This window comes from Colletotrichum abscissum, assembly GCF_030869225.1.
Source record: "Colletotrichum abscissum strain IMI 504890 chromosome Unknown Scaffold_22.1, whole genome shotgun sequence".
NCBI classification, from domain to species: domain Eukaryota; kingdom Fungi; phylum Ascomycota; class Sordariomycetes; order Glomerellales; family Glomerellaceae; genus Colletotrichum; species Colletotrichum abscissum.
This window is the reverse complement of record NW_026850121.1, coordinates 1-23,208: the sequence shown is the minus strand read 5'-3', so window position 1 is coordinate 23,208 and position 23,208 is coordinate 1. Positions and strand designations below refer to the sequence as shown.

The window sequence follows — 23,208 nt, the reverse complement described above, 5'->3', positions numbered from 1 at the left end:
TGAAAGCTATGTCCATGTTGACCTACCTGCGCCAAGCGAAAGTTCCCGTGTGTGTTGTCGCGGCTCTTGTCGTTGCCGACGTGGCTTCCCACCTATGATCGACCGCGGAATTGAACTGCCCAATATTCTGGAGGGGTGGAGGGGCAAAATATGAGTGCGCCGATCGTGTAACGCAACGAGGTAGCCAAAGTCGAACTATGCACTCACGTGGCACTGCTTCCCCATGATCGTCATTGGCTGATAACGATCAACACCACTCTATTGACACCTCATCGATTTTTGGGATAGTGAGAATTACGGAGTAGCGTCTGGTCTATGAGATACGTGGGTTCTATTCGTAACAGTGTTGTCATACAATCGTGCCGCAAGATGCGAGGGAAACCAATAAGTCATTGATGGATACACAGCATTTGCATCGGAACCTGATAGAGCCGTGAAATAAGCCCCTTCTTTCCATTCAGACAGGGTCAAGGTATCTAGACGCTATGAAAAGCACACCACCAAACTTCAGTTCCGGAAGGTAATCGTCTTGGTCCTCACCCACTCGTCCAGACCAGAGGAGCCGAACCTGCCAAACCCGCTCGACTTGACTCCGCCGTGGGGCAGGCCAGGCTCGTCGTGGACCGTCATGTTGTTGATGTGGACGGCGCCCGACTCAATTTCCTTTGCGAAGCGGAGACCTGTCCGCAGATCCTCTGTGAAGACGGCAGATGTCAGGCCGTACTCTGTGTCGTTGGCGAGCTTGATCGCCTCCTCCTCGGTCTCTACCTCAAAGAGCGCTACGGAAGGGCCGAAAGACTCCGTCTTGTAGATGTCCATGTCGGTTGTGACGTTCTTGATGACGATGGGCCGCAGTCTTGTCTTTGACGTCTGCTCAGCGTCAACGTCGCCGGCAACGAGGCCAGCGCCCTTGCTGACGGCATCCTTGACAAGCTTCTTGTTCTTCTCAACAGCCACCGCGTTGATGAGCACAGGCGCATCGGATTGCGACGGGAAGATCTTCTCGATCGAGGCCGACAGCTTCGACTGGAACTGCTCGCTAATCTTCTTGTGGACAATGATGCGCTCAGTGCTCATGCAGATTTGCCCTCCGTGAAGGAAAGAGCCAACTGCGCACTGATCTGCGGCCAGCTCGAGGTTGGCGTCATCCCATACGATGGCCGGGGCCTTGCCTCCCAGCTCCAACAGTACTGGCTTCAGGTTCTCACCTGCCAGCTTTGCGATGATGCGGCCGACGCCTGTGCTGCCGGTGAAGTTGATCTTCTTGACCTCAGGGTGGGCGATGAGCGATGATGTAATTGCAGCAGCGTTGGCCGGCTCGTGAACAATGACGTTCAAAACACCCTTGGGCAAGCCGGCTTCGTGGAAGCAAGAGACCATCTCAACCAGGGTTCGAGGGGAGAATTCTGAGGCCTTGAGAATGGCAGTGTTGCCAGCGGCGATGGGGAATGCTATTGACCTTGCTCCCAAGATGTACGGGGCGTTCCTGATTGGGTGTTAGCTGTTTAATCCCTTACAAGTATAGCTGATATACTGACCAAGGGGCAATAGCGAGGACGACCCCGTAGGGTTCCTTGAGGACCATTGCGCTCACGTTCGGGTCATTGGTTGTTGGGAGAGAGCCCTGGATGGTGAGGAGGCGTCCGCCGACGTCTTTGAGGCAGCCGATGCCTAGACCCAAGATGAACTCTGACCAGCCTGCAGCAGCACCCGTCTCTTCAGACATGACGCGGGCCAGTTCCTCTTTCCGAGACTCCATGATAGCAGCAGCCTTGAGGAAGATCTCCTGACGTTGGCCGAGCGTAGTCTTCTTCCAGCTTTTGAAGGCTTTGGCTGCGGAATCAACTGCGGCCAAGGCATCTTCCTCAGTTGCGCTGCCACACTTGTGAATGACCTTTCCGGTAGCGGGTGATACAACGTCAAAGGTCTTTTTTGCGATGACCTTTTCTCCATCCAGGAAGAAGGGAACAGTGTAGTCCCCAGCTGGGGTGTCACCGTTTGTTTGCGTCGACATGGCTTGAAAAGAGTATGAGAATCGAGCCGAGATTCTTGATAAGGGGTATCGGAACTGAGGTAAGGTAGGTGGAGGCAATGGGAGAACGCAGGTAGGTTCAAGGGCAGGCAAATTTGAACCAAACTCAGCTGAGCATTGGATTCTTATACTGTTGTGAAAGGTAGCCACCCGACCTACGTGGAACACTTTGTTAATTCCAAACCCATGCCCTTTTCGACATGCCGATGGTCAACGCCACGCTCTCTAGTGCCCGGAACCCCGCACGCGGAAAGTGGACGCGGGGAGAAACTCTGAGACGACCTGACTAGGGAAATGCTCACCCTCGATCCTTCGAAACCAATTCTACCAATTGCTTTGAAATCTGCGTATAAAGCTGGCTTATGTCCCCCGTTTCACCCCAGCTGGAGTGGGCATGGTGGGTCGGTTCCGGGCAGGGACCCGGAGGGTGGATACTACACTTCTCGCCCAGTCAAGCAGCATCCCCGGCCGATAGCCCGCATTGTGCTGACGGTGTTCGCGGGAAGTGCTTGAGAATTGGGACTTTGGAAGTTGGGACTTTGTTCAGATGTGAGACTTTAGCGTCCTGTGTGCAGTCGCGAATCCTTTCGTGCTCAAAACAGTGACGGCGATGCAGTAAATCCAATCCTAATTATCCGTCGCTGGATGAATTCCAAATTTGGGATGAAAGTTGTGACGGAACCTCTGTGTGATAATACCGATCTGACCGGACGTGGGACTGTTGCAACTCCAAATCCGAGGACTTGGCCCCACGTGAATCCCGACGTTCATCAGTCTTCCTTGAAGAGTGGATCATGGCCAAGCAGGTCTCAAGCCGAACGGTCCTAAGACCAGACAGCGGATCGGATCCCAGAGTGGTCGAGATTGAGCCGCGGGGAGGAATTCTGGGGTTTTGAGATGCCGGCCACAGTTACCGGAGCGCACGCGTGCCCATATTTCCCCAACTTTATTTGCTAGAGCGCCTCGAGTTTGACAGATGGCGGCGGGCAGAGGCACATGCTTTGTTACCGGGCCTAAAAAGGTTCCGGAACAGCCACCTAGCGCTCGGATCCGGGATGAAGCATCTCTGCCATGACAGTGATGGACAGTCGCAATCCCGAAAGTGCATACGATAAGATCGGGGTTGAGTTTCTATAGTACTACTTGAGGCGACGTAGATATCAAGACCTGTCGCTCCATTTTTGAAAGACAGCCGGATCAATGAAGGGTTGCGATGTAGCCGTTGAGTCTACTTGGAGAACGTCGACTGCAAGAATGATCAGTTGCGATCTGGTTGCCTCGATGGGCATCGAGAAACAAAGCCTCGCTCACCTTGCTTAGGCCGTGATCCCGGCATCACAATTTGGACGTCCCGGACCCCTTTCGAGCTTTCAGTGTACGAGCCGTGTCCCTGGTATACGGCGGGTAGTGCAAGTTCGACTTTCAGAGGCGGTTTGGCCGCTTTCTTGGCTTCGGATTCGGGCATTGCTACAACTTGTAGGTGGTGACGCGATATGGGCGATATTGAAGATGAGCACTTACGAAAGGGATTGACGACTGAGAAGGAAAGCAACTTTTATTTTCTGGAAATCCGCGAGTCGGTCTCTCCACGTAATTGCTCAGGTACGAGTGTTCGTCTGATCATGAGCTTTTAAGATTCTTCGGCAGGTTAATCTTGAGTTCTGCCACGGCCACGGCAGGGAGGAAGGGCCAAACGTGTGTGCAGCAGCAACTGCACACTGCACCTACCCATCCCATGGCCACCATATATGATTAGTCACAGTCCCACGCCTTTTGACCTCAGAGCAGCCACTTAGGCTGGTGCTCACCTGCTTGGTGACCCAATTTTCACCTAGAATTTCCACTTTTGGGTTTTCTGTCTTGTCATCAATGGAGACTTCCTCTTGGCTACTCTATTCATGCAGTGGACAGCGTGGGAACAGGTACCCAGATGCAGGGCGAGTGAGGGTGGATAAAGGCAGAGAAAGAGGACGATATCGGACCAGCAGCTATCGTGAATATCGACTCTGGCTATCTCTGTCAATTCAGATTGCTATCTCCTGGGTCGGAGGCTTGGAAGTTGGGGTGCCGGGAAGTATCCCGCCTGTCTGTGCACTATTCTGACAGCAGCCCGGGCACGGTCTGGGCAGATTGGAAGAGCAAGAACAAACAAGAACCGGTACAAGTCGGGTCCGAGTTCCCGATGCGCCTTTCCCGGTTGGGAAGTTGTCATGTGTAAACTGGCAGAATTGCTCAGTACTCTCACAGACTCTGTCACCCACCCCGCCCGCTGCAGAAGCACAGAAGGTGAAGGGCGGGGAAACTGCAGATCGAGCCAGCCAATGGGATGACACCTCCCAGCCATTCACCCCCGTTGGTCCCCCTCCAAAAGTCCAACGGCTGGGCAGGCGCAACGAGGTCCCCTTCCACCTTCCCACTGCAAATCTTGCCTCGCTCCTCAGGTCAAAAATCAACCTTCTTCCCCGCCCTCCGCATTCGGCCGCGCCAGCTCCCACCTCACATCAACAATTCCAACACGCACCTCGCGACACCGGACCGCCGCCCCAGCGAGTCTCGCTCACCGTCCAGGACATCTCCGATTGCCGAGTTCTTCCTGCGAGCTCCGTTCGCACCTCACGCCACGCCCGGCCCGGGAGGGGTCACCCGCGCCCGCCTGTGCCGTGTCTTGTCTTGTCTCACCGCGACTATCCGTCCCCCGTGCCCTGCATGGACGTCGTCTCTGCCGGCGGGGCGACGCCCGTCTCGCCCACAAGTCCCATGAGCGTCCGTCATGCGCCCAATGGGCCTCCCAAGAGGAAGCACAGCAGCATGGCCCTCGATAGCAGTCCGGGCAGCAATGCCGGTCACGACGATGACAATGGCGAGCCTGATTCCAAAAAGCGCCAGCCCGGCGTCAAGCGCGCATGTAATGAGTGTCGACAACAGAAAGTGAGTCAACCTCCCGGCCAGAATCATGACATGAGTCACCCCCACTAACCATGCTTCCTCTGGAATAGTTGCGATGCGATGTTGTTCAAGACCCTTTCCAGAGCTGTTCACGGTGTAACCGCCTCAAGCTTTCCTGTAAGATTGAGTCCAACTTCAAGCGCATAGGCAAGCGGTCGAAGCACGCCGAGATGGAGAAGGAAATCGACAGGTTGCGACGCAACATTGCACGCGCCCAAAATCAGGGTTACACTGTCGACGAGGACGAACAGGACCTTCAATCCCCGGTTGCGACAAGCGTGTACACACACACTAGAAACCCTTCCCTAATGGGCTCCGACGAGGCTGTATCCTCGCTGTTGCACCTCAAAAGAGGAGGGTCGTACAGCCTACCACGCTACACTCACGAGCTGGAGAATGTACGCCTGACCGAGGAGTCAGTCAATCAGCTCTTCAGCCAATTCTTCGCATACTACCACCCTTTCTTGCCTTTCCTCAACCCGCAACAGACGCCTGATCAGTACTTCCAACAACACGCCCTTTTGTTTTGGTCCATCATTTCGGTTGCTGCTCGCCGGTATAGCGCAGATACTACGTTGTTGACCTCGATATCTGGACCTCTGACCAGATTGCTGTGGTCAACCATTGGAGATGTTCCCAGCAGCTACTTTGTCGTCAAAGCTCTGTGTCTGCTATGCACTTGGCCTCTACCAACAAGCACGACAAGTGCCGATCCTACGCACATTCTTTGTGGTGTTATGATGAAGGTTGCGACGGGCATTGGCCTACATAGACCAAACCACAGTCAAGACTTTTCCAGAGTATCGGTCGACCTCAACAAAGAGCAGCTGCATGACCGTGTGTCAACATGGGCTGTCTGCAATATTGTGGCTCAGACCATTGGTACTGGCTACGGCCAGCCGGCATCGACCCTGTACGACTGGACTTTGGCTGTTCGACGAGGCGAAGATGGTCCCTTCCGATTGACGCCGGAATTGGAGGCTAGACTTCAAGTCGAAAGATTCTGCGACAAAGTGTCCAAGGAAATGTACAGCAATGCTAGTGATCCTCGCGGGGTTGCCGGTGACGAACATCGAGCCATGTTGATGAGAGTCTACAGAAAGGACTTTAACGAACTTCAGGCGTCAGTCCTTTCGCAGCATCTGGGGCCAATCGTCAACTTACATATGCGAGCCGCAGCACTCCATTTGCGTCTAGCTGGCTTCTTTGACTCGAGTACCACACCTGGCTACATCGATGATCTGATGGGTCTTTGGAGGGCTACCACAAGCTTCTTGGATAACATTCTTGAGGTCGACAAGGTCACATCACCCGGACAGAATTCCCCAGGAACAATTCTGCTTTATGCGACGAATTACATCCAGCAGATGTTGATCGCGGCGGGTTTTGCCCTACTCAAGCTCATGCGGTCGTTCTTCGCCAAAACGATTGATTTCGATCGTGGCCGCAATCTTTTCCACCAGACCATCAATGCCATTCGTGCTACGAGCGTCGTAAACAACGACCTGCAGTGGCGTCTAGCAGAGCTAATGGTGCAAATGTGGAACGGAGCTCGGCTCGATAACAACAGCACGGCTTCCTACGACAATGACGATTCACCACTTCTCATTGACGACACCTTACAGCTCAAGGTGCGCTGCCGCCATAGCATGAGTCTTGTATTCGACTCTGTCTGGCGATGGAGGGAAGAATACCAAGCCCAAGGAAGAGGTTCAATTGATGGTAATTATAAAGCTCTATCCCCTCCCCACCCAGTGCTCGAGCCATTGCATCCACGTCTCTCTTCGGTGTGACTGTGATGACTGACCTACGTGCCACTCGAAATAGCCATGAAACAACCTACTAATCCAGACTCAGCGAACGAGTCCTCAGCGTCATCGACCCATTTGGACAGCACTCTCATGCCGGCAACCCAAGGACTGCAAGCGAACAGCCTGCTCGCTGCCAATCGAGCCCTTACTCCTGGCAACTCTGGCGGGATCGGAAGTCAACCACCTAGCAACAGCATGCTGAGCGGCATGAGCTACGGCGAGACCAATTACGATTTCTTTGACCCACAGCATTGGATGCTAGACGGCCTCTTGGACTTCAACTATAATTTTGTGCAACCACTTGAGGGTGCATAGAAGTCGACAGAGATACAATATGGGAGAGCCACTGCGTTATAACATCCCCACAGGAGTGCGAATGAAGGCAGAGCATATACGTTGGGGCGAGTTTCAAGATCTGCAGATAAGCAGCGGACAGCTCGATCACAGCTTGCCAGAAAGGAGTGAGTGAATGCCCCTTCGGCAGACGTTTGTTAGGCCCCTCCGTTGGGGTCCGGGGATGAGTGACTAGGTTTGCAGCTCTCAGCGATCCTTCCATGCTCCGAGATGCGCAGCATTACTGCTTTGCGACTGCATTGCAACCGGATATATTTGGACCAGCGAAAGACGGAACTCTTTCTATTACGTTATACACCTGCTTTTGCCATTGGTATCCCAGAATGGAAGCTCTCGACCAACAAGCGATCCTCGTTGGTACACTACACTTATTTGCCTCATTTTTTATTTTCTTTACATCTCGGGTTTCCTAGCACAGTCTGTTGATGACGGTATAATTACGCGTATATTCGACAATGAGCTCCACGACATGATCAGGCGACATCGGGTTGCGGCTTCGGCTTCGGCGGTCGTTTTGTACGTTTTCATTTCTTTCCTCGGAGGCTCTAGTGTCTGGTTTCTTTTCTCCTTTCTGGGATCATCAAAGCATTGGCAATAGCGGGTGAAGGTGTAGGTTTCTTTTCCATGGGCACACACTTGCGCAAAAGAACGCTGTGATTAGCTGTAGCTTTGTTTGAAATTCCGAAATAAACAAGATTAATTCAAGCAATTCTCTGCCGTAACACCTGTCGATGCCTGTGTCTGAGAAGACTGAAAACACCCCACGCATACGATGACAACCCCCTCCAATCCTTGGATGTGTCGTCAAACAATGGGGATGTATGAGTGAGGTGTCTGACATGTGTCCAGCGGTGAGTCAGTATTCAGACGATGCCCCCTCTGAGTCTACTTCGAACTACGTATAATCATGACCTCACTGACACCGAGACTGTAGACAATGCGTAGGAACACATGATCATGCCCTTCCTAATTGGACCTTCACATGGGAATCAACCAGCCCCAAGTGCTGTCAAGCGTAACAGGCATCAGCGGGCGTCAGCAGGCGAACAGCTCAACGTCAACGGCCCCATTCATTCCCCTCTGTCAGGAACGCAGTTTGGGGGTGATGATGTCCCTCAGTTCCGCCTTACGATTACGAAGTAGACGAACGATGGTCACGACGGCGATGACGATGGGCACGTTCGCGTGAATGATAGGTTCCTAGACCTGAGAGCATTCGATTGTAATCATCACATGGAGCAATGAGAGTCGCATTGGAGCGGGTATCGAGAGAAAGTCCGAGGACTCTTCTTCCCCTCTAGGCCCCTTCTTCTCCTCTGCCTCGTAAAGGGCTCCATTGACCAAGGGAGATTGAAGTCTTTTTCAAAGTAGCTCGGAGGTAGCTCCTATTCGCTAGAGAGCCGCGGGTCGCTTATGTGACGGCCCAACAGGCCAGGCTGATGATGTATGGTCAATGGTACAGGCACACTAGCCAGGTTTCCCTCTACATTCATGTTTTGTTCGACGGCCGCAACGTGGCTGTAATGGCGCGGCGGTGGGGAGAAGGAAAGGACAAGCAAGTATCTGACGATTGTGACAGTCTCCGCCCTGCCTGTTGTACTGGAAGGGGGGTATCATCGAGCGGTCAAAGAGTCAAGGAGGGGTTCTGGGCCTTGCATCTTGTATCGGTACAAGCTTGACAAGTATCTTTCTTTCTCGAGGGCGTTGGAAACATCACCATCGTCGCTTGTTTCATCGTTTGGAAAGAAAATGGTAGGGCTGGCGAGAGGGGCGGCGAGATGATGGGATCATGGGGTAAAGGGGAAGGGGAGGGGGGCCATGGTTCGCTTGGACGAGAGCGAGGGCGTTCATCCGGTATCTCCATCATAGCAGGGACTAAAGATGTCTTCTTTTCACTCCCCGTCGAATAGGAAGGCAAGAATGGACAGGTTTCACCGGTCTAGACACACACCTTTCGTCTACTTTGTCAACTTTCTACTCATGGAATAAGGGGGGCCAAGAGGTGACGAGAGAATCGAACCAGGGCGAAGGCGTGAGGGATGTTGGTCTAGCTGCTCTGATTCGCCGTGTTCTCAATTTTCGTTCGCTCGGCCCTGCGCCCTGTGACTGAGTCCGTTTCGTTCTGGCGAGGGGATCGATATGAGGCACGATATCAGGCAAACGAGTCATCATGGAAAGGGGACGAATCATTGCACGTTCCTCGAGGGTGATGGTATCCTAGCCTGGCGAACAAAGAACCAGTCATGATGGGCTTTACCAACAGCCTGCGGTAAACGCTCCGTAGACGTCTCTGTCTCTCTCGTGGTTCTGCGCCGCCCGTGGCAACGGGAGTGGCGGCCGGGATTAACCTTAGATGATGGCGGGCTGTGTCTTGTCTGGCTACTATTCTCGACCGCGTGGAGGAAGAAGGGGGGAAGGGGGCTGTCGAGTGGATGCGGAAACGATGGCTTCGAGTGTGTGTAACGTATTGATGGGAAGTTCTGCGCTTGTTTGATGCTTGTGGATACGAAAGGAGAAGATGACGGGTTCATGGTGCGCTTCCGTCGTCTATCGTTGGTCGGAGCACGAAAGGATTGTTCTGTCTTCTGCTTTGGGCGTGGTCGGAAGTCGTTGGGGGCTGTTTGGGTGTTGGTGTTGTTGGCAAATGGTGTTTCTCTCCCACGCGGGCTTCACAGCCTCACCCGTGGGGCTCGACGCTCCGCCACTTGGAACGCTTTTTTACCACAAGATAGGAATAGGACAGAATAGACAGAATACGAAATAGAAACAAGTTTGACGGGAGGTTGAAATGACGTTTCGAATGCCTTGTTCCTGCAGACAAGCTGAAGAGAGTGCCCGTTTGACCGCTGAAGCGGCGCAGCTGCAGCTCCGGGAATGCTGTAGTTGCGGAAGAGGAGGATTGCAAAAAGTAGCAAAGGATTCTGCACCCCGACATCAGCTCCAATACTGCGGCCGAAATATTGGGGTGCAGAGAGAGACCTCAAAGGCCTCAACACGTGTGTGCTGGAGGGGCTGCTGGCGATGACCACTCGGGCACCCTAATACGCCCTCGCGATAGCTTCTGAAGTTGACCGCGAAAACTGTACACTTTTGGATTGCCCATGAAAATTTTCTTCTTGGCAGCGAGTTCTCCTTCGCCGATACCCGGAGTCGCCGGGGCAGCAAGGAGGGGGCTTTGCAGGCACTTGGCCGCCTTTTCGGGCCTCTGTTGTGGCCTCGTGGATTGACGACCAGTCAAAACAACGTGATCAATGAGCTATAAGGTAGAAGGCCAAATCGAAAGAGAATGCCTTGCGAGGCGTTATTCTCTACCAAGAACAACATCGCTCAAAATCCGTCACCAAACTGTGCCGACGTAACCATATTCGTTCAACGAGGGGTAGTATCCGTAGTGATGACCAGTTCAGTGCTGGGAGTGGGCCAGACTGGAAATTGACTCAACACCGCCCTGCCCACAACTCGAGATCGGATGAGAGAGAGAGAGCTTCCCCGGTAATGTACACTCGAGTTTCTTGTACAGATTAGAGTGCTGATTATCCCCACAGAGGCGTAGCGAGAGCGCGCACACCAGCAGCGGCTTTTGAAACGACCGGAGCAATCGTTACGGCCGTTGGTTGTAGCCTCGCAGTCAACGGCTCGGGTAGAGACATGATACCGGACAGCGATGAGCAGCATTGGGGGCTGAAATTAATTGCCGAAGGTTTCGAGATGGTATTCTCCCCCTCTTCGTATGCCCATCCTGCAGATGGATGAGGTCGTGTAGTGGTGGTGGCGGCTGCGCCTTTTGCGAATCTTTCAGACCATTGTCTGGTTCGACATTCCCACGCAACCACAAAGCTTGACCCTGGAAAGGGGGGCAGAAGGGATTCCTTTCTTTCCTCGGGGACCGTTTTGCCGCTGTTCCAGATGCGACATGGAGAAAGATGTTCTTACGGGCGCAACCGGCGGAGGGCCTAACGCCCACCTTTGTCCACACTTGACCACTCCTGGCAGCTCTTCCACAGAACCACCGCGGCTTCCAGTATGTCCACCCCCTCTCCTGAACGGCGAAGTCCCGGAGAATGTCAATCCATGACAACTGCAGAATCTCGTCACGCCGCGGACCGGTTGTGCCGTCCTTGATTCGCGGGAGCCGGGGAAGATGGTAACAGCAGGTTACCGTGTAAAGAGGACCACCATCACTGAAGATAGGTGGTTTGCCTCGTTTCTCCAATGGTTGACGAGCAGGCAGACACCACAAATACAAGGCGCCGCCCCCCAGGAAGTATTTGTGTGTATGGAAACCTCGCGTGGGTGTAGCAGGGCTTGCCTATGGGGATTTCAGATCAGCGTCCGACGGGGGGGGGGGGGGCGAGGCCGTCCGGCTACCCAGTTGTCAGTTACCATCGCTGCGCCTTTTTCCAGAATGAGTAACTGTGATTGCCTTCATTGAGCAGTTCTTCAGTGAGAATGAAGCTGCCCAAGGTCTAGGATCAAGTACGGATTTCCATGATACACGCTTCTAGCCACAAAGAGCTCATGCCCTGGAAGCCGAATGGACGCCCAAAAACCCAGCGTGGAGCGTACCCTATTCCGCATGTGGCCGGGAGAGACCTTGAAAGAGTGGAAGAAATCTCCTGGTGTATCTCCTTGTACCCTCGGGCTTTTCTCACGGTGCCCTAGGAATGACCAGCAAATCCTCGTCCAGGGGGGGTGTTAGACTTCGTTGATTGCAATGGATGGTGGAGTCTCGGGGCTGCACGGTGCAGCGATGGCAAGCGTCATCGAACCACTGCCCACTAGAAATCTCGGACGGAAAGCTCACATGGCGAGCGGCAAGATCGCTGTCAGTCTGAGCGTACTTCGGTGCCTCGGACGGACACCTCTGGTCAGGGTTCTCGAATCCATAGCATGGCTTGGCATGAAGATGGAGGTTGCCACGTCCAGACAGTTTGTCACCCCATCCAACCAAAGGAAATTCGTTTACTCTCGGCTGGTTTGATACTGTTTTACCGCCAGAATGTGTTGACTTGCTTGAAGACGGACCGAGACAATTTGCAGTACCAAAACCCTAGCAGACGATGCTTTGCGGTGGATACCTGTTTCCTGGCATATCCAGTAGGACGCTTGCCGGAGACCAGCTGCCTTCGCGACCCGAGAGACCGGAAGCGCTCAAAGTGCATGACAATGCGCAATGCAACGCAAACCAGAAATTCAGGCGAAGAAGAGGCAGTGTTGGCTTGATTTGGACCTAGGTTGTGAATATGGACGACCACAACCGCGTCAGGGACAGTTACAGACGCGACCAACGGCGTGATGAGGCAGTGACGACCAATGGGGGCGACGAACTATGCGACCTGGGCGCTAAGAGCGTAAAATTCCAGGGAATGGGGATACGGCCAGTTCCTCATTAGGCTGTTTGCGGCCGGTAAGGTTTTCCTTTGGAAAAGTCGACGACCCGAGAAGCGACCATGAGCAGGGAGAGTTGACCTCGGGCTTGCAGCCATGTCGCCTGCTTCTGATGTCGCACCTCGGGACTCATCAAGCGGTCGTTCCTACAACCGAATGGGAGATATCATGGTAACGACATGTCGAAGAGAGTGGGACTGAGAGGCTAAGGCGGCACAGCGGTCTCCTCGAACCTCAACGTGGCACGGGCTGGGGGGCTTAGAAAGGCCAAAGGATCAGACTGCACCTCAGCCTTCTGTTTCGGCATCTATCCATAGAACGGCGATCTGCAAGGTACCATCGGTCTGAGGAACGTGAGGAAGGGCCGGCACGCGAAGGCAGACGGCCTCAATCGTCTCTCCTCGAGGCAGAACGTACAGGTTCAGCTTGACTTGGCTCATCAAGGATGCGTCATGGCTTCCGGTACAGTACCCGCATCTGGAACCATGGGATCGAGGAAGGGAGCGGCCAGGAGCAACAAAGTTGGGGCACGTTTCTGCAGCAAGGCGCAGGTGGTGTGGAAGAATGCGTGTGATAGCAGGTAGCTACGAGGCAGCGGCGTGTGAAGTCTGGAAGAATGTGGGTGGGTGTGTGATATCGCGGTTAAAAAGTTGACAAAAGTTGCGTTCTGTCGACCTTGCGCTGTTGGGGATGAAGTCTGGCCGCTTGTTGGAAGTGAAAATGGTTTATCTGGGAGTCACTAGCGACACCATGAGTGGTTGGATGTGCTTAAGCTTCAATTCGAAAGAACAGACGCGCGCTAAGTCCGAAGAATGGGATCGGCTTCTGACCAGTGAGGTGTGCTCGTGGAAGTGGAGAAGGCACGGTAGGGGTAGGGTGAACAAGAAGGGAATCGACGGTAGGTATGGAGTACGTACCCAAAGTGAGAGGGGGAGATATGGGGGGAGGGGTGTGATGGGTAGTATAATTGTGGCCTCAGGCTTCAGACTTATCCCGGTAGCCCTGACGAAATGCCTCCGAGGCGAGCCAATGATAGCCTCTAATGAGGGTGGGCTCTATCTAGTTCTGACGCTAAAGTAGCGCGAACCAGTCTGTCGGGTCCGCGCTAGTACTGTGTAAGGATATCCCTGACGACCAAAGAGATGAGAACTGAGCGTATTGGCTCAGCGTCCGTTTTCCCCCTCCCTCTCTGCAGCAAAGTCGCGTTCCTCTCCTCTTGTTTCGCACCGGCGGCCATACGTGGCTATTGTTCTTTCCTGCTCAATCAAAAGGCATGGTCGAGGGTCTCAAAGTTGCATGCACCGTAGTCAATATCAGCCCATTCTTCCCTTGCCTTGTGGCAACTCACCCTTTTTTCGAACGAGCTTCAAGCCAGGCAGGGGGGAGGGCATGAACGCCGGCTGTGTGGGGGCAGGCATGGCATCAACCGGTTCTTCAGAAGTTCAGAGTCGAGTCTGTGATCGGGACCCCCCTCAATTCGGCTTCCATCCCCATAGTAAGACATGAACTGTACGAAGGTACGGGCGGGATACTCCGAGTATTCACAAAAGAAACCAGTGTCTGTGCCGGTCAGCCAGATTATGCGGCAACCCTCTCGTGGCACGAAATGGATCTCAGATCGTGGCGGGCGGCAGCTTATGCCTATGGACCCTCCAGATCGAACGGTTCCCGCCTCTTCCCGCTCGTGTGTCCAATCCTCTGTCGCCTTTATTGTGAAGTTGCTGGTCCCGTGTCCATCAAGCTTGTGGGGACTGCCCAGTTCAAAGCAGAGTACTCCGTATGCCATCACTGCCTTCACTATGCTAGCTTGGATAGGTGCGTATACCAGGGTGCATGGCCTGGCATTGTACGAAGCATGTATGCTTGCCTTGATCGACAGTGGCTTGATCGCATAATAATCGCCGTGGCCAAGGAATGGGAATAACATGGAGACTCAATGCCATGGTGGGAGGCGAGAGTCGAGGCAATGTGAAAGCTTTGTTCCACTAGCGCGTGTTTACCGATGCTGCAACAAGTTCTGCACGGGCAAGGGAAGCCCCCCTGACTCTTTTCTTTTTTCTAACGAGCCATGGCCTGACATGAGCATGTCTCTCTGGACGCTGGGAAGAGAAGAGCAAGGTAGTCCAGAAAGAAGGCAATTTCAACGACGAGTACCTAGTTCTCGGATAACAGTTTAAGCAATTCCATCCTGAAGGGCCCAGGTTCTTCCAGTGACTCCAGCCCACTCCAGTGCGGTCCAGTTCGGTGCCCACTCAAGCAATGTCCAAGACTCTAAGTTGACGGGACGTGTCCCGGTCACACCCAGCGACGGGGAGTAAAGGTCGACAAGCGAGGCCTACGAAAACTGAGCCCCCGCTTTGTCCGAGGAATTGCAGCCTCAAAACCCACACGCCCAAACATCAGAGGTCTATCTTAGGGATACCCCCCGCCACCCCTGTCTCTCGAAGATTCCCACCTGGTGGTGCTGGGGGCAGCTGGGCACTGGCCGTTCTGTTCCGCGACTCTTGGCGTAGGGCGGGCCTGAGGTGACCAGACCTTAGGGCAATGCAGATTTCGGCAACGGTACCCTTAGCTATCGTAAGGGTCCCGCCCACGAAACTGATAGCAAGTAGGCAAATGTGACAGACATGAGAGAGAGGAGAGCCACAGTGTAATGTACCTTGGGAAGTGTCGCCGGAAGAGATTCTAAGTTTCTGACCTATCACTGAGTCAAGGTTTTCACAAGTGGAAAAGGATTTGGTGGTAAAGACACATGTCAGCTCTTAGGCTCATTGACCGTGTGATGATTAAAATCAAGGCAACAATGCGCCGGTTAGGAAGAGTCAGTTATCTGAATGCTGAACTCCAGGAAACTGGACCTGCCTGGACTGGAGAAGGTGAAGGAGCGGACCCGGCTCAAGGACGGTACAGTTGACGCACGCAGACAGACGGGTAAGGTGGTAGGTAGGCAGGTACCTACTTACTTGGGTACGTATAGGTGCGGTACGTCGCATGTGTCGAATGGAAGGCAGGCACGCCGCACAGCAGGAAGTCAAGAAGGCAGAAAGGCCGCAGGGAGTCGGGACGGAAGGAAAGACTCACTCAGGACCTAGACGAGAATGGGAATAAGAAGCAGAATGAGAATTAGAATGAGAATGAGGCAGGCACACGCACGATACGTACCGCAAGATGAACGTCCCCACTTGCCTTTTCCTACCCCCGGCTTTCCCAGGTTGCCGACCCCGTTGCGGCCGCTCATGGAGCCAATCACACGGTTCATGCAATGACACCCGTGGACTCGGCCGTTGTCCTCTGTTGAGTCTCTTTGGCTCGACCCCCGAAGTACAGACAGAGTCCATGCTCACCTCACTCACACATCCTTTGCCTTCCCTCTCTTCCTCTTTCTCTCTTCACCAACCCCCGTTTTGAAGTCGACCCGGACCCGAAACGCCGACCAGGGACAGCTCCCGACATCGAGTGTAGCACATCCTCACGACTTCCTTATTTTTCTTCGTTGATTATTTTACTGTGCCCTTTTTCGCGAGTTTGATTACCGGGTCATTCCAGCTACCGTAAGCGGATGGTCATTGCATTACCTGAGCCCCGGAATTATGCTCCGACATTTTCAACCTCCACACTTGTTAAATAATTGAACTCTACATAATACGCCATCGCCTCTCTTTGACACATATCACTACACCTTACCGACTGGCACTCGCATTGCCATGCCTGCCATCGCCGGGAAATGGCTAACATTTCCAAGACTTCCTCAATGCTATACTCTGTCCGCATCTCTCTCCAATCGGATCGAGATGCACTAAGAGCAGGGAGTTCACCCACTAATATAGCGTCAAGATCGATTTGATTCCTCTTTTCTCGTCTATCAACTAATCCACCACGGGAGCAAACCCGTATCAGTCCCGTCCCGGGGCAACCCCGTTGTAATGGTCCACGTCAATCTTGGCATATCTGGGTCCTTTACGTGCGTAACTACGTGCGTAATGTGCAACTCGGACGCAGATTGATAGCTCCCAGACGTCACAATGTCACCCGTTCTACTACAGTCACCCACACTTCAATCCAAGTCTGTATTTCTCCCACACCAAACACAATACCCTTCCAGCATTTAGACTTGATAACATTGCTTTTCGACAACTCAACTCCGGTAAGTCCATCTCGGTTCTGCACTTTCCAAAGTACAGCGAGAGCCCTACCATCCACTGTAACCTCCGGCTGGCGGGGTTGTCCCAAGTAACTGGTCCTCGTACTGTGTATGGGGGAAGAAAGAGCCGAGTTATCCCACAACCCCAGCAGGAGTTAGCCTGTGCCCGTGTCGTTTCTTCTGCTACAGCTTCCGTGCTACACTACTTCCTTGATGCCGCCTTGTTGCCCAAGTCTGTCATCTCGGATACTGACTACCAGTACACAATGCCATCAAGGATCATGGCCTAGGTAGACAATGCTTTCCGCCCCCATCCGAGTACATTCATCATGGCTCAAGGGAATCAGAGCAGCGGAATCGAGGGGTTTTTTTTCTGTCACGCTGAATTAGACCCCATTGCCGATCCTAATCCCTGACATGCTCTGCCTTACAGCTAGAGAGAGAGAGAGAGAGAGAGAGAGAGAGAGAGAGAGAGAGAGAGAGAGAGGGAGAGAGAGAGAGAGAGAGGAAAAGAGAGAGAGAGAAAAGCTGTGTACCGTGCACCCGTACGATCTAAGATCCATCAGAGAAGGCAGCACATCTGGCGCAGGTCAACGCTCATCCCCCCCCTCCCTCCTTTGGGATTCTTCGCCCGCGAACGAGGAGCATCACATATCGAGCGTCTCCATCGCCAATGGACGTTTAATATATTCTAGACCCCATCTACCTACCTGTCCGCGCCATTCACGTAGGTAAAAATCAGCCCAATAACTTTGCTCCTTCTACTTTACGAAGTCCAGGCAGCTGAGTGAGAGGAAGATGCTGGTAGGCCTGGATGTCGAAGCACACAGGCTCCAGAAAACAAAGACGTATCAATGTCGGACGAGCCAGGCCATAGAAACAAGCGGTTGTCCTCTTCGCTCTGTACTGCGGCCGACTTATACCCTTCGCCACTCTCATTGGTACCTTCAAATCATCGAGAAGTGCAAGACTGGGTAGGTATGTATGCTCAGAGGCTCGGACTCACTATCAAGCTCTACTATGCTGAGCCTTGCTCTATCAGACGTTCTCTTCCCCACCCGTCCCACACCTGTCACCCATTTAGGCGCTGTAAGGCGGCCGCACGGAAAGAGACAGAGGTGAGACAGAGCAAACACACTCTACTGCGTACGGAGTACATTGGACGAGTTTCTGGGAGACTGGTAGACGTCCTGCTCCGGTGGGCTGTAACATCGCTACGGATACAGCCTACTGGGCTGGACTGGGCTGCATCTGCGAGTGTGACTGTCATGTCATTGGGACTGCTGCTGCTGCTCTGCTACTACTCTATCGTGTATGTAGGTATGTGTGAGGTGTGGTTCTTGCTGGCAATGGTAGCCTCTCAGAATCTTTCGCTCTATCCCCTGCTCTTTCTCTTTTACCCCCATCCATGGAGTTGTGGATACACACGCCCCATGCCCTTTTTTCTCTCTTTCCCTCGCTCTATCTGGTCTTTCCAGACACACGCCCCCCCCCCCCCCCCAAGCCCCAAGACAAGACCCCAAAGCTGCTCGGCCGACTGAATCGACCCGCATCTACAGAGTTGCACTACTGCGTACCCGTACATACCAGCCCCGGGCGGCTATCGTCTGCGAGGAACCACCCACACCCATGCCCCCGCATGCAAGTCTGTCTCTGTCTCTGGTTCTGCCTCTATCGTTGTCGCCGTCTCTTCTGTCTGCTGTACTGTGCTTGTCCTGCCTGTCCTGCCTAACCCCTCCTCCTGCTCATCCTCGTCTCCTGCTCTCTTGGTCTGTGTGCCGGCCCTACCTACACCTACCTTACCTTCCAGACTACAACGGCCTCATGTACCTCGTGTACACTATCCTTCCCCCTGTCCCTTTTCTCGAACCCTGGCGATGGTCCCCGCTGCTTTCTATCCTGGAGAGTGGCACTCGTTCAAATCGTCTCGACTGGCAGGCTCCCCTTGCGAAAAAATACAAACCTTTGGATCGGCACCATCGCTGTCCACTTTGCTCGTCATTAATAGGCCGCGGCCATCTCGTCCTCGCGAGGCTCTCTTCTCATCCATCCCACTTGACAAGTCCAATTACGGAGAGGCAGACTTCAGTGACTCTTTGAATTCTTTATTACTGTCCATCTCCCCCCTTCTTATCCTCCTATAAGACAAGACAAGCTTCACACAACCATAAACTATCAAAGCTCTTGCCCACATCCAACTCTTTGGAATATCCCCATTGCCACTTACACACCGTCCTCTACAACCTCAATACTTTCACTTTCACATTCCACACCTACCTCGATTGTCCACAACTCCTCCTGGTCATCCACTCGATCATGACGAGCCAGAACTACGTCGAACAAACCACTATGCATTCAGACGGAATATCAGACCCCATGCCCAGCAGGCGCACCTCAGTGGCACAGCCTCCTACCACAATCTACCCAGACCTCAGAAGCCCTCCATTTGCTGTAAGTCGACATATATATCCTTGAGTGGCTCCTCAGGCTTGTCTGACAGATACAAGGTCACAACTTTCAACCATCAGCCGCAACTCGGTGAATCCCACATGTTGACTCCAGTATCTGGTGGCGGCTCGCCCTGCATGCAACAAACAACAACTCTTCCCCAGTACCCATCAGCGATGGCTCCTATGCAGCCCCAGTCCAGTCCTTCCGGGTCCTCCAGGATGACTTGGCATAACACTGTTGCCATGAGTGCTCCTCAGAGCCAGGTTGGCTCTCCGATGGCCATGAACCCTCCCACAACCGAGAGTCATTTCGAGATGAACTACATCCAAGCAGAGCCTGAGCACGAACGCGAACCTCCTGAAGACTACTACTTTGGTAACTACACAGTTTCCGCGCAACCTCAATCGGACCAGGGCTCCATGTCCCCTCAGATGCCACCCCACGGCTACTACATGTCTCAACCTCAGCAGCAAATGATGCAGCCGCAGCCCATCATGGGCGAGCTGTCCATGGGACAAATTCCGCATCCTTCGCAAGCCCAGGCACAGTACTATGCCCAGCCGCCGACTCACACTTGGGTAGAGGACTCCGATATCACATCCTTCAAGTCTGAAGCCACCAGAAGACGTTACATGGGATACGCCCTTCCAAGCACACAGATACAACGCCCCGAGGTCGTTCGAGGACCTACCCGAGCCCGTCAAAACAACCAACAAGCAGCGGGCCGGTGCCAAAGATCTCCTCGCGTTAGAGGTCGAGGGGAACAGTCCGAGGCAGAATCATCTGAAGAGCCGACCGCCGATGACGAGATGGCGCATATTGACTCGCTCCCTGATGAATTCGTCGTCAAGCCGGAATGCCCTGAAGACGTCGCCTTCCTCTTCCATCGTCAAAGGGACATGATTCTCTCAGGTAACAAGGGCACCGGAATGTGGGAAGTCATTGCGGGTGAGCACAGAGAGAGGTTCGGGATGACAAGCTCTGCTGCACGTTTGCAAATGCAGGTGACCAGAGGAAGATCCAACTTTCTGGAGTGGTCACTCAGAGATGTAAGTCATCTTCATGGTGTTGGGATATTTTTGTGAGCAATATAACTAACAAAATACCAGAGACATAAACTCAAAATGGCGTTCGATCACGTCGATGCTTACTATTTCAAGATGGTCCATCGCAAGTTTAAGGAGCTCGGCGGCGGACAAACAACTGCATGGGGCGCAAGCGACGTTGAGTACCTGGCAGTCGAGCGTGGCATGGTAGATTCTGGCTACACAGCCGAGCCTACTACTCAGCCGGGGAAGTCGCGGAGAACAAAGAAGCAGAAAACCCGCCTGAGAAACCTCGCCACGAGCAGCGCTGTCCTGCTTGACGACACAGTCGACTTACAGCAGAACCCAGAGCAGCGACAACAGATACTCGATGAAATATATGAGTACCGCGGCGAGGATCCCGAAGACGGTGTCGACGAAGAACCCATATTCAAGACGGTGGCCAGAGCTCGCCCACGCGGCCGCCAAGTAGAGATCAAGATGGAGGAGGAGAGCCCCGAGGAAGAGACGGCATCCTCGTCCAGCAAGTCCAAGGGCAAGCAGCCTGCCAAGAAAAGAGCACCAGCAAAGCCTAGGGCCGTCAGAGCACGCATGGCACCCAAGCCCAAGTTGGCCTGAAGAATCGTCGAGGTTCAGACAAAATCTACGACGCACACATCAACACCACCTGTGATGGTGACCTTCACTTCTTCCGACGGTAGCCTCCTACGAGGTTGGCCCTAGCATGCTATCCCCAAGCCCAAGCGGCTGTGACGACGTATAGATTGTTCCTTGTCATTTTGCATTCTGTTTCCTTTTGTTTTGGTCTTGGATTTCTTGTTTTGGCTGAAAAGATACCACTCATTTCGTATGGTTTCTCATCCTGGGAGGGAAAGGGGGACGACAGGCGGCAAGGGCTCTTCTGCGTTCCGCATATCATTATCTCGCGTACCTTTAAATTTCACTGTCTATATTCATGTATGCCATTTGCAACAATTACTTAAAAACATACACTCATCAAATATCACCTTACATTGAACCCCTGTGCACACAAGGCCAACTACATCAGTCGCGAGCTTCCTTCGCCATCGTCGCGAATCTTCCATGTCGATGTCCTCAGCCATTACGAATAGGCTGCCTTGATACCTACCGATGCTATTACCCGACGACGCCGTCCAATCCGCCTGCCTGTCATGACACTGTGGGATGGGCCAAAACTCGCAACTCATCTATCTCCAGGCAGGATTTCCGAGTTCTCGGGACCAAGGCAGCATTCGCACTCGCCGACGCGCCCAATGTAACGAGACTACGCTCGGAGTCGTCTCATGACCATGGACTGGGGGAAGACAGCTCATCTACCCGTACTTTGGCCCATTCATGCCATCGTCATCAGGATACGCCAAGAGAAATAAAGCGACTTGTTCTCCTCTTCTACTGCTACACCACTGTCGAACAGCAATTACGACGACGTTGAGAGACGAGTTAGCACGCCTTGTTCGTCACATCAAACCCATGTTCATGCTTCATGTCGGGCTGGAGGGAGGGTCCCGCCGGGGGGGGGGGGGGCTAGCCCTCTTCAACGGGCGCCCCGTCCGTGCCCTCTCTTCCTCCTGCCCCCCTACTGCCCAGGAACGGGCGAAGGCGAGGGTGATTGGGCTGTGGGAAGGGTATGAACGACCCGGAGACCAGGAAAGGCAGACCAGATGGCATGGAGGGAGAGAAGAAAGATGTGCCCTGCGCTGCGGTTGCGGGTGTGGCTTTTCCTCAACGGCGGCGCGGGTGGTGGTGGTGGATACCCACACCGGCAAGAAAAGTACGCTATAAAAGCACCCGCTTCGAGTTCTCATACGATGAGCAGAGCGACTACCATCCACAGCCAGGCCGTGTCTGCGGCCCTTCTGGCCCGGATGCGACATGCTGCTTTTCCGCAGCCTGAGAAGTCGAAACTTTTACCCTTTTCAGACGGGATAGTGGATATCGGGTCCGTTCAGGGTCAAGGGGGGAAGGGGAGGGGACGGGGGGAGGGATGGATCGTAGCAAGAAAGTGTTTAAAAGAGGCCATCACTGGGGGGGGGGGGGGCTTGAGAGACTGAGAGTGAGAGAGGGGAGAAGGAAAGAGGATCACAGAGGGAGGTTCAACTGTCAGAGTCCCATAGCTTTTTTGCAGTAACCGCAAAGAGGCATTGCAAGGTTATGGGGGGATTTTAGTCGCACTGTCGCAGAGGGGGGCATACCTAGCGCGGTGCCTTTATGACAAGGGGACACAAGGCACGCCGCGCAGGGCCAGAAGAAAGAAAAAAAAGGGCAGGGACAAGCATGGCGGCGGCGGCGCGCGCCAGGCAAAAGAAGGGTGGCACGGGTGGGGGAAGATGGGAGACGAGAAGGAAATGAGAACCTCACTGAAGTATCCGTACCCTCTTTGATGTTTCCCCGGGGCATCATCCCCGTAGGCTACGGAGTAGGTACACTTTTCTGCCTGCCAGACTCCCAGTGCCTGCCTACCTGCCTGCGCGCGGCCTTGGTGATGGTCCGCTTTGGACCCTGATGTGTATCGAGTACGTACGGATAGAGGAGGAGGAGGAGACGGGGGCGGAGAGACGTCAGGACGACGATACTCTCTCCGTCTCTCTCCCTACGGAGTACACAACAACTAAGGTAGACTCAAAGAGGCAGAATGTGAAAGAGACGGCGAGTGGTGGGTACCCCAGCCGGCGGCCCCGCAGAGCGGCTTCCGCGCACTTTGTGATTGTCGCCCTTTGCCGCCAAGACCTGGCATTTTCGGCTTCCCGGAGTAAGGTTTCTTGTCCATTGTGTTGCCCATCTTGCCCATTTCCTGTTCCAAAAATCTCGCGAGCTGCTTTTGCGGACACTCAGCTCACGTGAAGTGGGAAAGCTGTGAGAGATTCCGAATCTCCGGGGGCCTGTCCTGTCCTGTCCTGTCCTGGCTGCTTGGGTGAAGTTGCCGGGAGTTCAAATGTGGCAGGTAAAGTAAGGTAAGGTAGGTAATAAGATCCTGTAAGTCATCGATCGTCTGACTCCCCTATCAACCCATCTCTCTAT

The 23,208-nt window shown here is 53.7% G+C and overlaps 7 protein-coding genes across 7 annotated transcripts; 4 read left to right on the top strand and 3 right to left on the bottom strand.

Moving 5' to 3' along the window:
• Window positions 1–507: 507 nt before the first annotated feature.
• Window positions 508–2,014, bottom strand: CABS01_09201 (aldehyde dehydrogenase; the record flags this gene model as incomplete). The annotated part of the gene is made up of 2 exons (XM_060542558.1): window positions 508–1,486; window positions 1,539–2,014. 2 exons carry the CDS (start codon window positions 2,012–2,014, stop codon window positions 508–510), a joined length of 1,455 nt encoding a protein of 484 aa, XP_060400285.1.
• A 1,178-nt stretch (window positions 2,015–3,192) lies between these two features.
• CABS01_09200 (uncharacterized protein) lies at window positions 3,193–3,497 on the bottom strand (the record flags this gene model as incomplete). Its single annotated transcript, XM_060542557.1, has 2 exons — window positions 3,193–3,278; window positions 3,344–3,497. 2 exons carry the CDS (start codon window positions 3,495–3,497, stop codon window positions 3,193–3,195), a joined length of 240 nt encoding a protein of 79 aa, XP_060400284.1.
• A 782-nt stretch (window positions 3,498–4,279) lies between these two features.
• On the top strand, window positions 4,280–7,104 carry CABS01_09199 (uncharacterized protein; the record flags this gene model as incomplete). The annotated part of the gene is made up of 3 exons (XM_060542556.1): window positions 4,280–4,960; window positions 5,029–6,700; window positions 6,806–7,104. Coding segments are annotated over 3 exons (2,652 nt in total), but the record flags the coding sequence as incomplete, so codon positions are not given.
• Window positions 7,105–12,131: 5,027 nt separating this feature from the next.
• On the bottom strand, window positions 12,132–13,070 carry CABS01_09198 (uncharacterized protein; the record flags this gene model as incomplete). The annotated part of the gene is made up of 3 exons (XM_060542555.1): window positions 12,132–12,470; window positions 12,653–12,677; window positions 12,949–13,070. Coding segments are annotated over 3 exons (486 nt in total), but the record flags the coding sequence as incomplete, so codon positions are not given.
• A 4,586-nt stretch (window positions 13,071–17,656) lies between these two features.
• Window positions 17,657–17,794, top strand: CABS01_09197 (uncharacterized protein; the record flags this gene model as incomplete). The annotated part of the gene is made up of 1 exon (XM_060542554.1): window positions 17,657–17,794. The coding sequence occupies one exon, from the start codon at window positions 17,657–17,659 to the stop codon at window positions 17,792–17,794; it is 138 nt and encodes a 45-aa protein (XP_060400281.1).
• A 286-nt stretch (window positions 17,795–18,080) lies between these two features.
• On the top strand, window positions 18,081–18,816 carry CABS01_09196 (uncharacterized protein; the record flags this gene model as incomplete). The annotated part of the gene is made up of 2 exons (XM_060542553.1): window positions 18,081–18,393; window positions 18,434–18,816. The coding sequence occupies 2 exons, from the start codon at window positions 18,081–18,083 to the stop codon at window positions 18,814–18,816; spliced, it is 696 nt and encodes a 231-aa protein (XP_060400280.1).
• A 172-nt stretch (window positions 18,817–18,988) lies between these two features.
• On the top strand, window positions 18,989–20,787 carry CABS01_09195 (uncharacterized protein; the record flags this gene model as incomplete). Its single annotated transcript, XM_060542552.1, has 3 exons — window positions 18,989–19,123; window positions 19,180–20,172; window positions 20,233–20,787. The coding sequence occupies 3 exons, from the start codon at window positions 18,989–18,991 to the stop codon at window positions 20,785–20,787; spliced, it is 1,683 nt and encodes a 560-aa protein (XP_060400279.1).
• Between the last annotated feature and the right edge of the window lie 2,421 nt (window positions 20,788–23,208).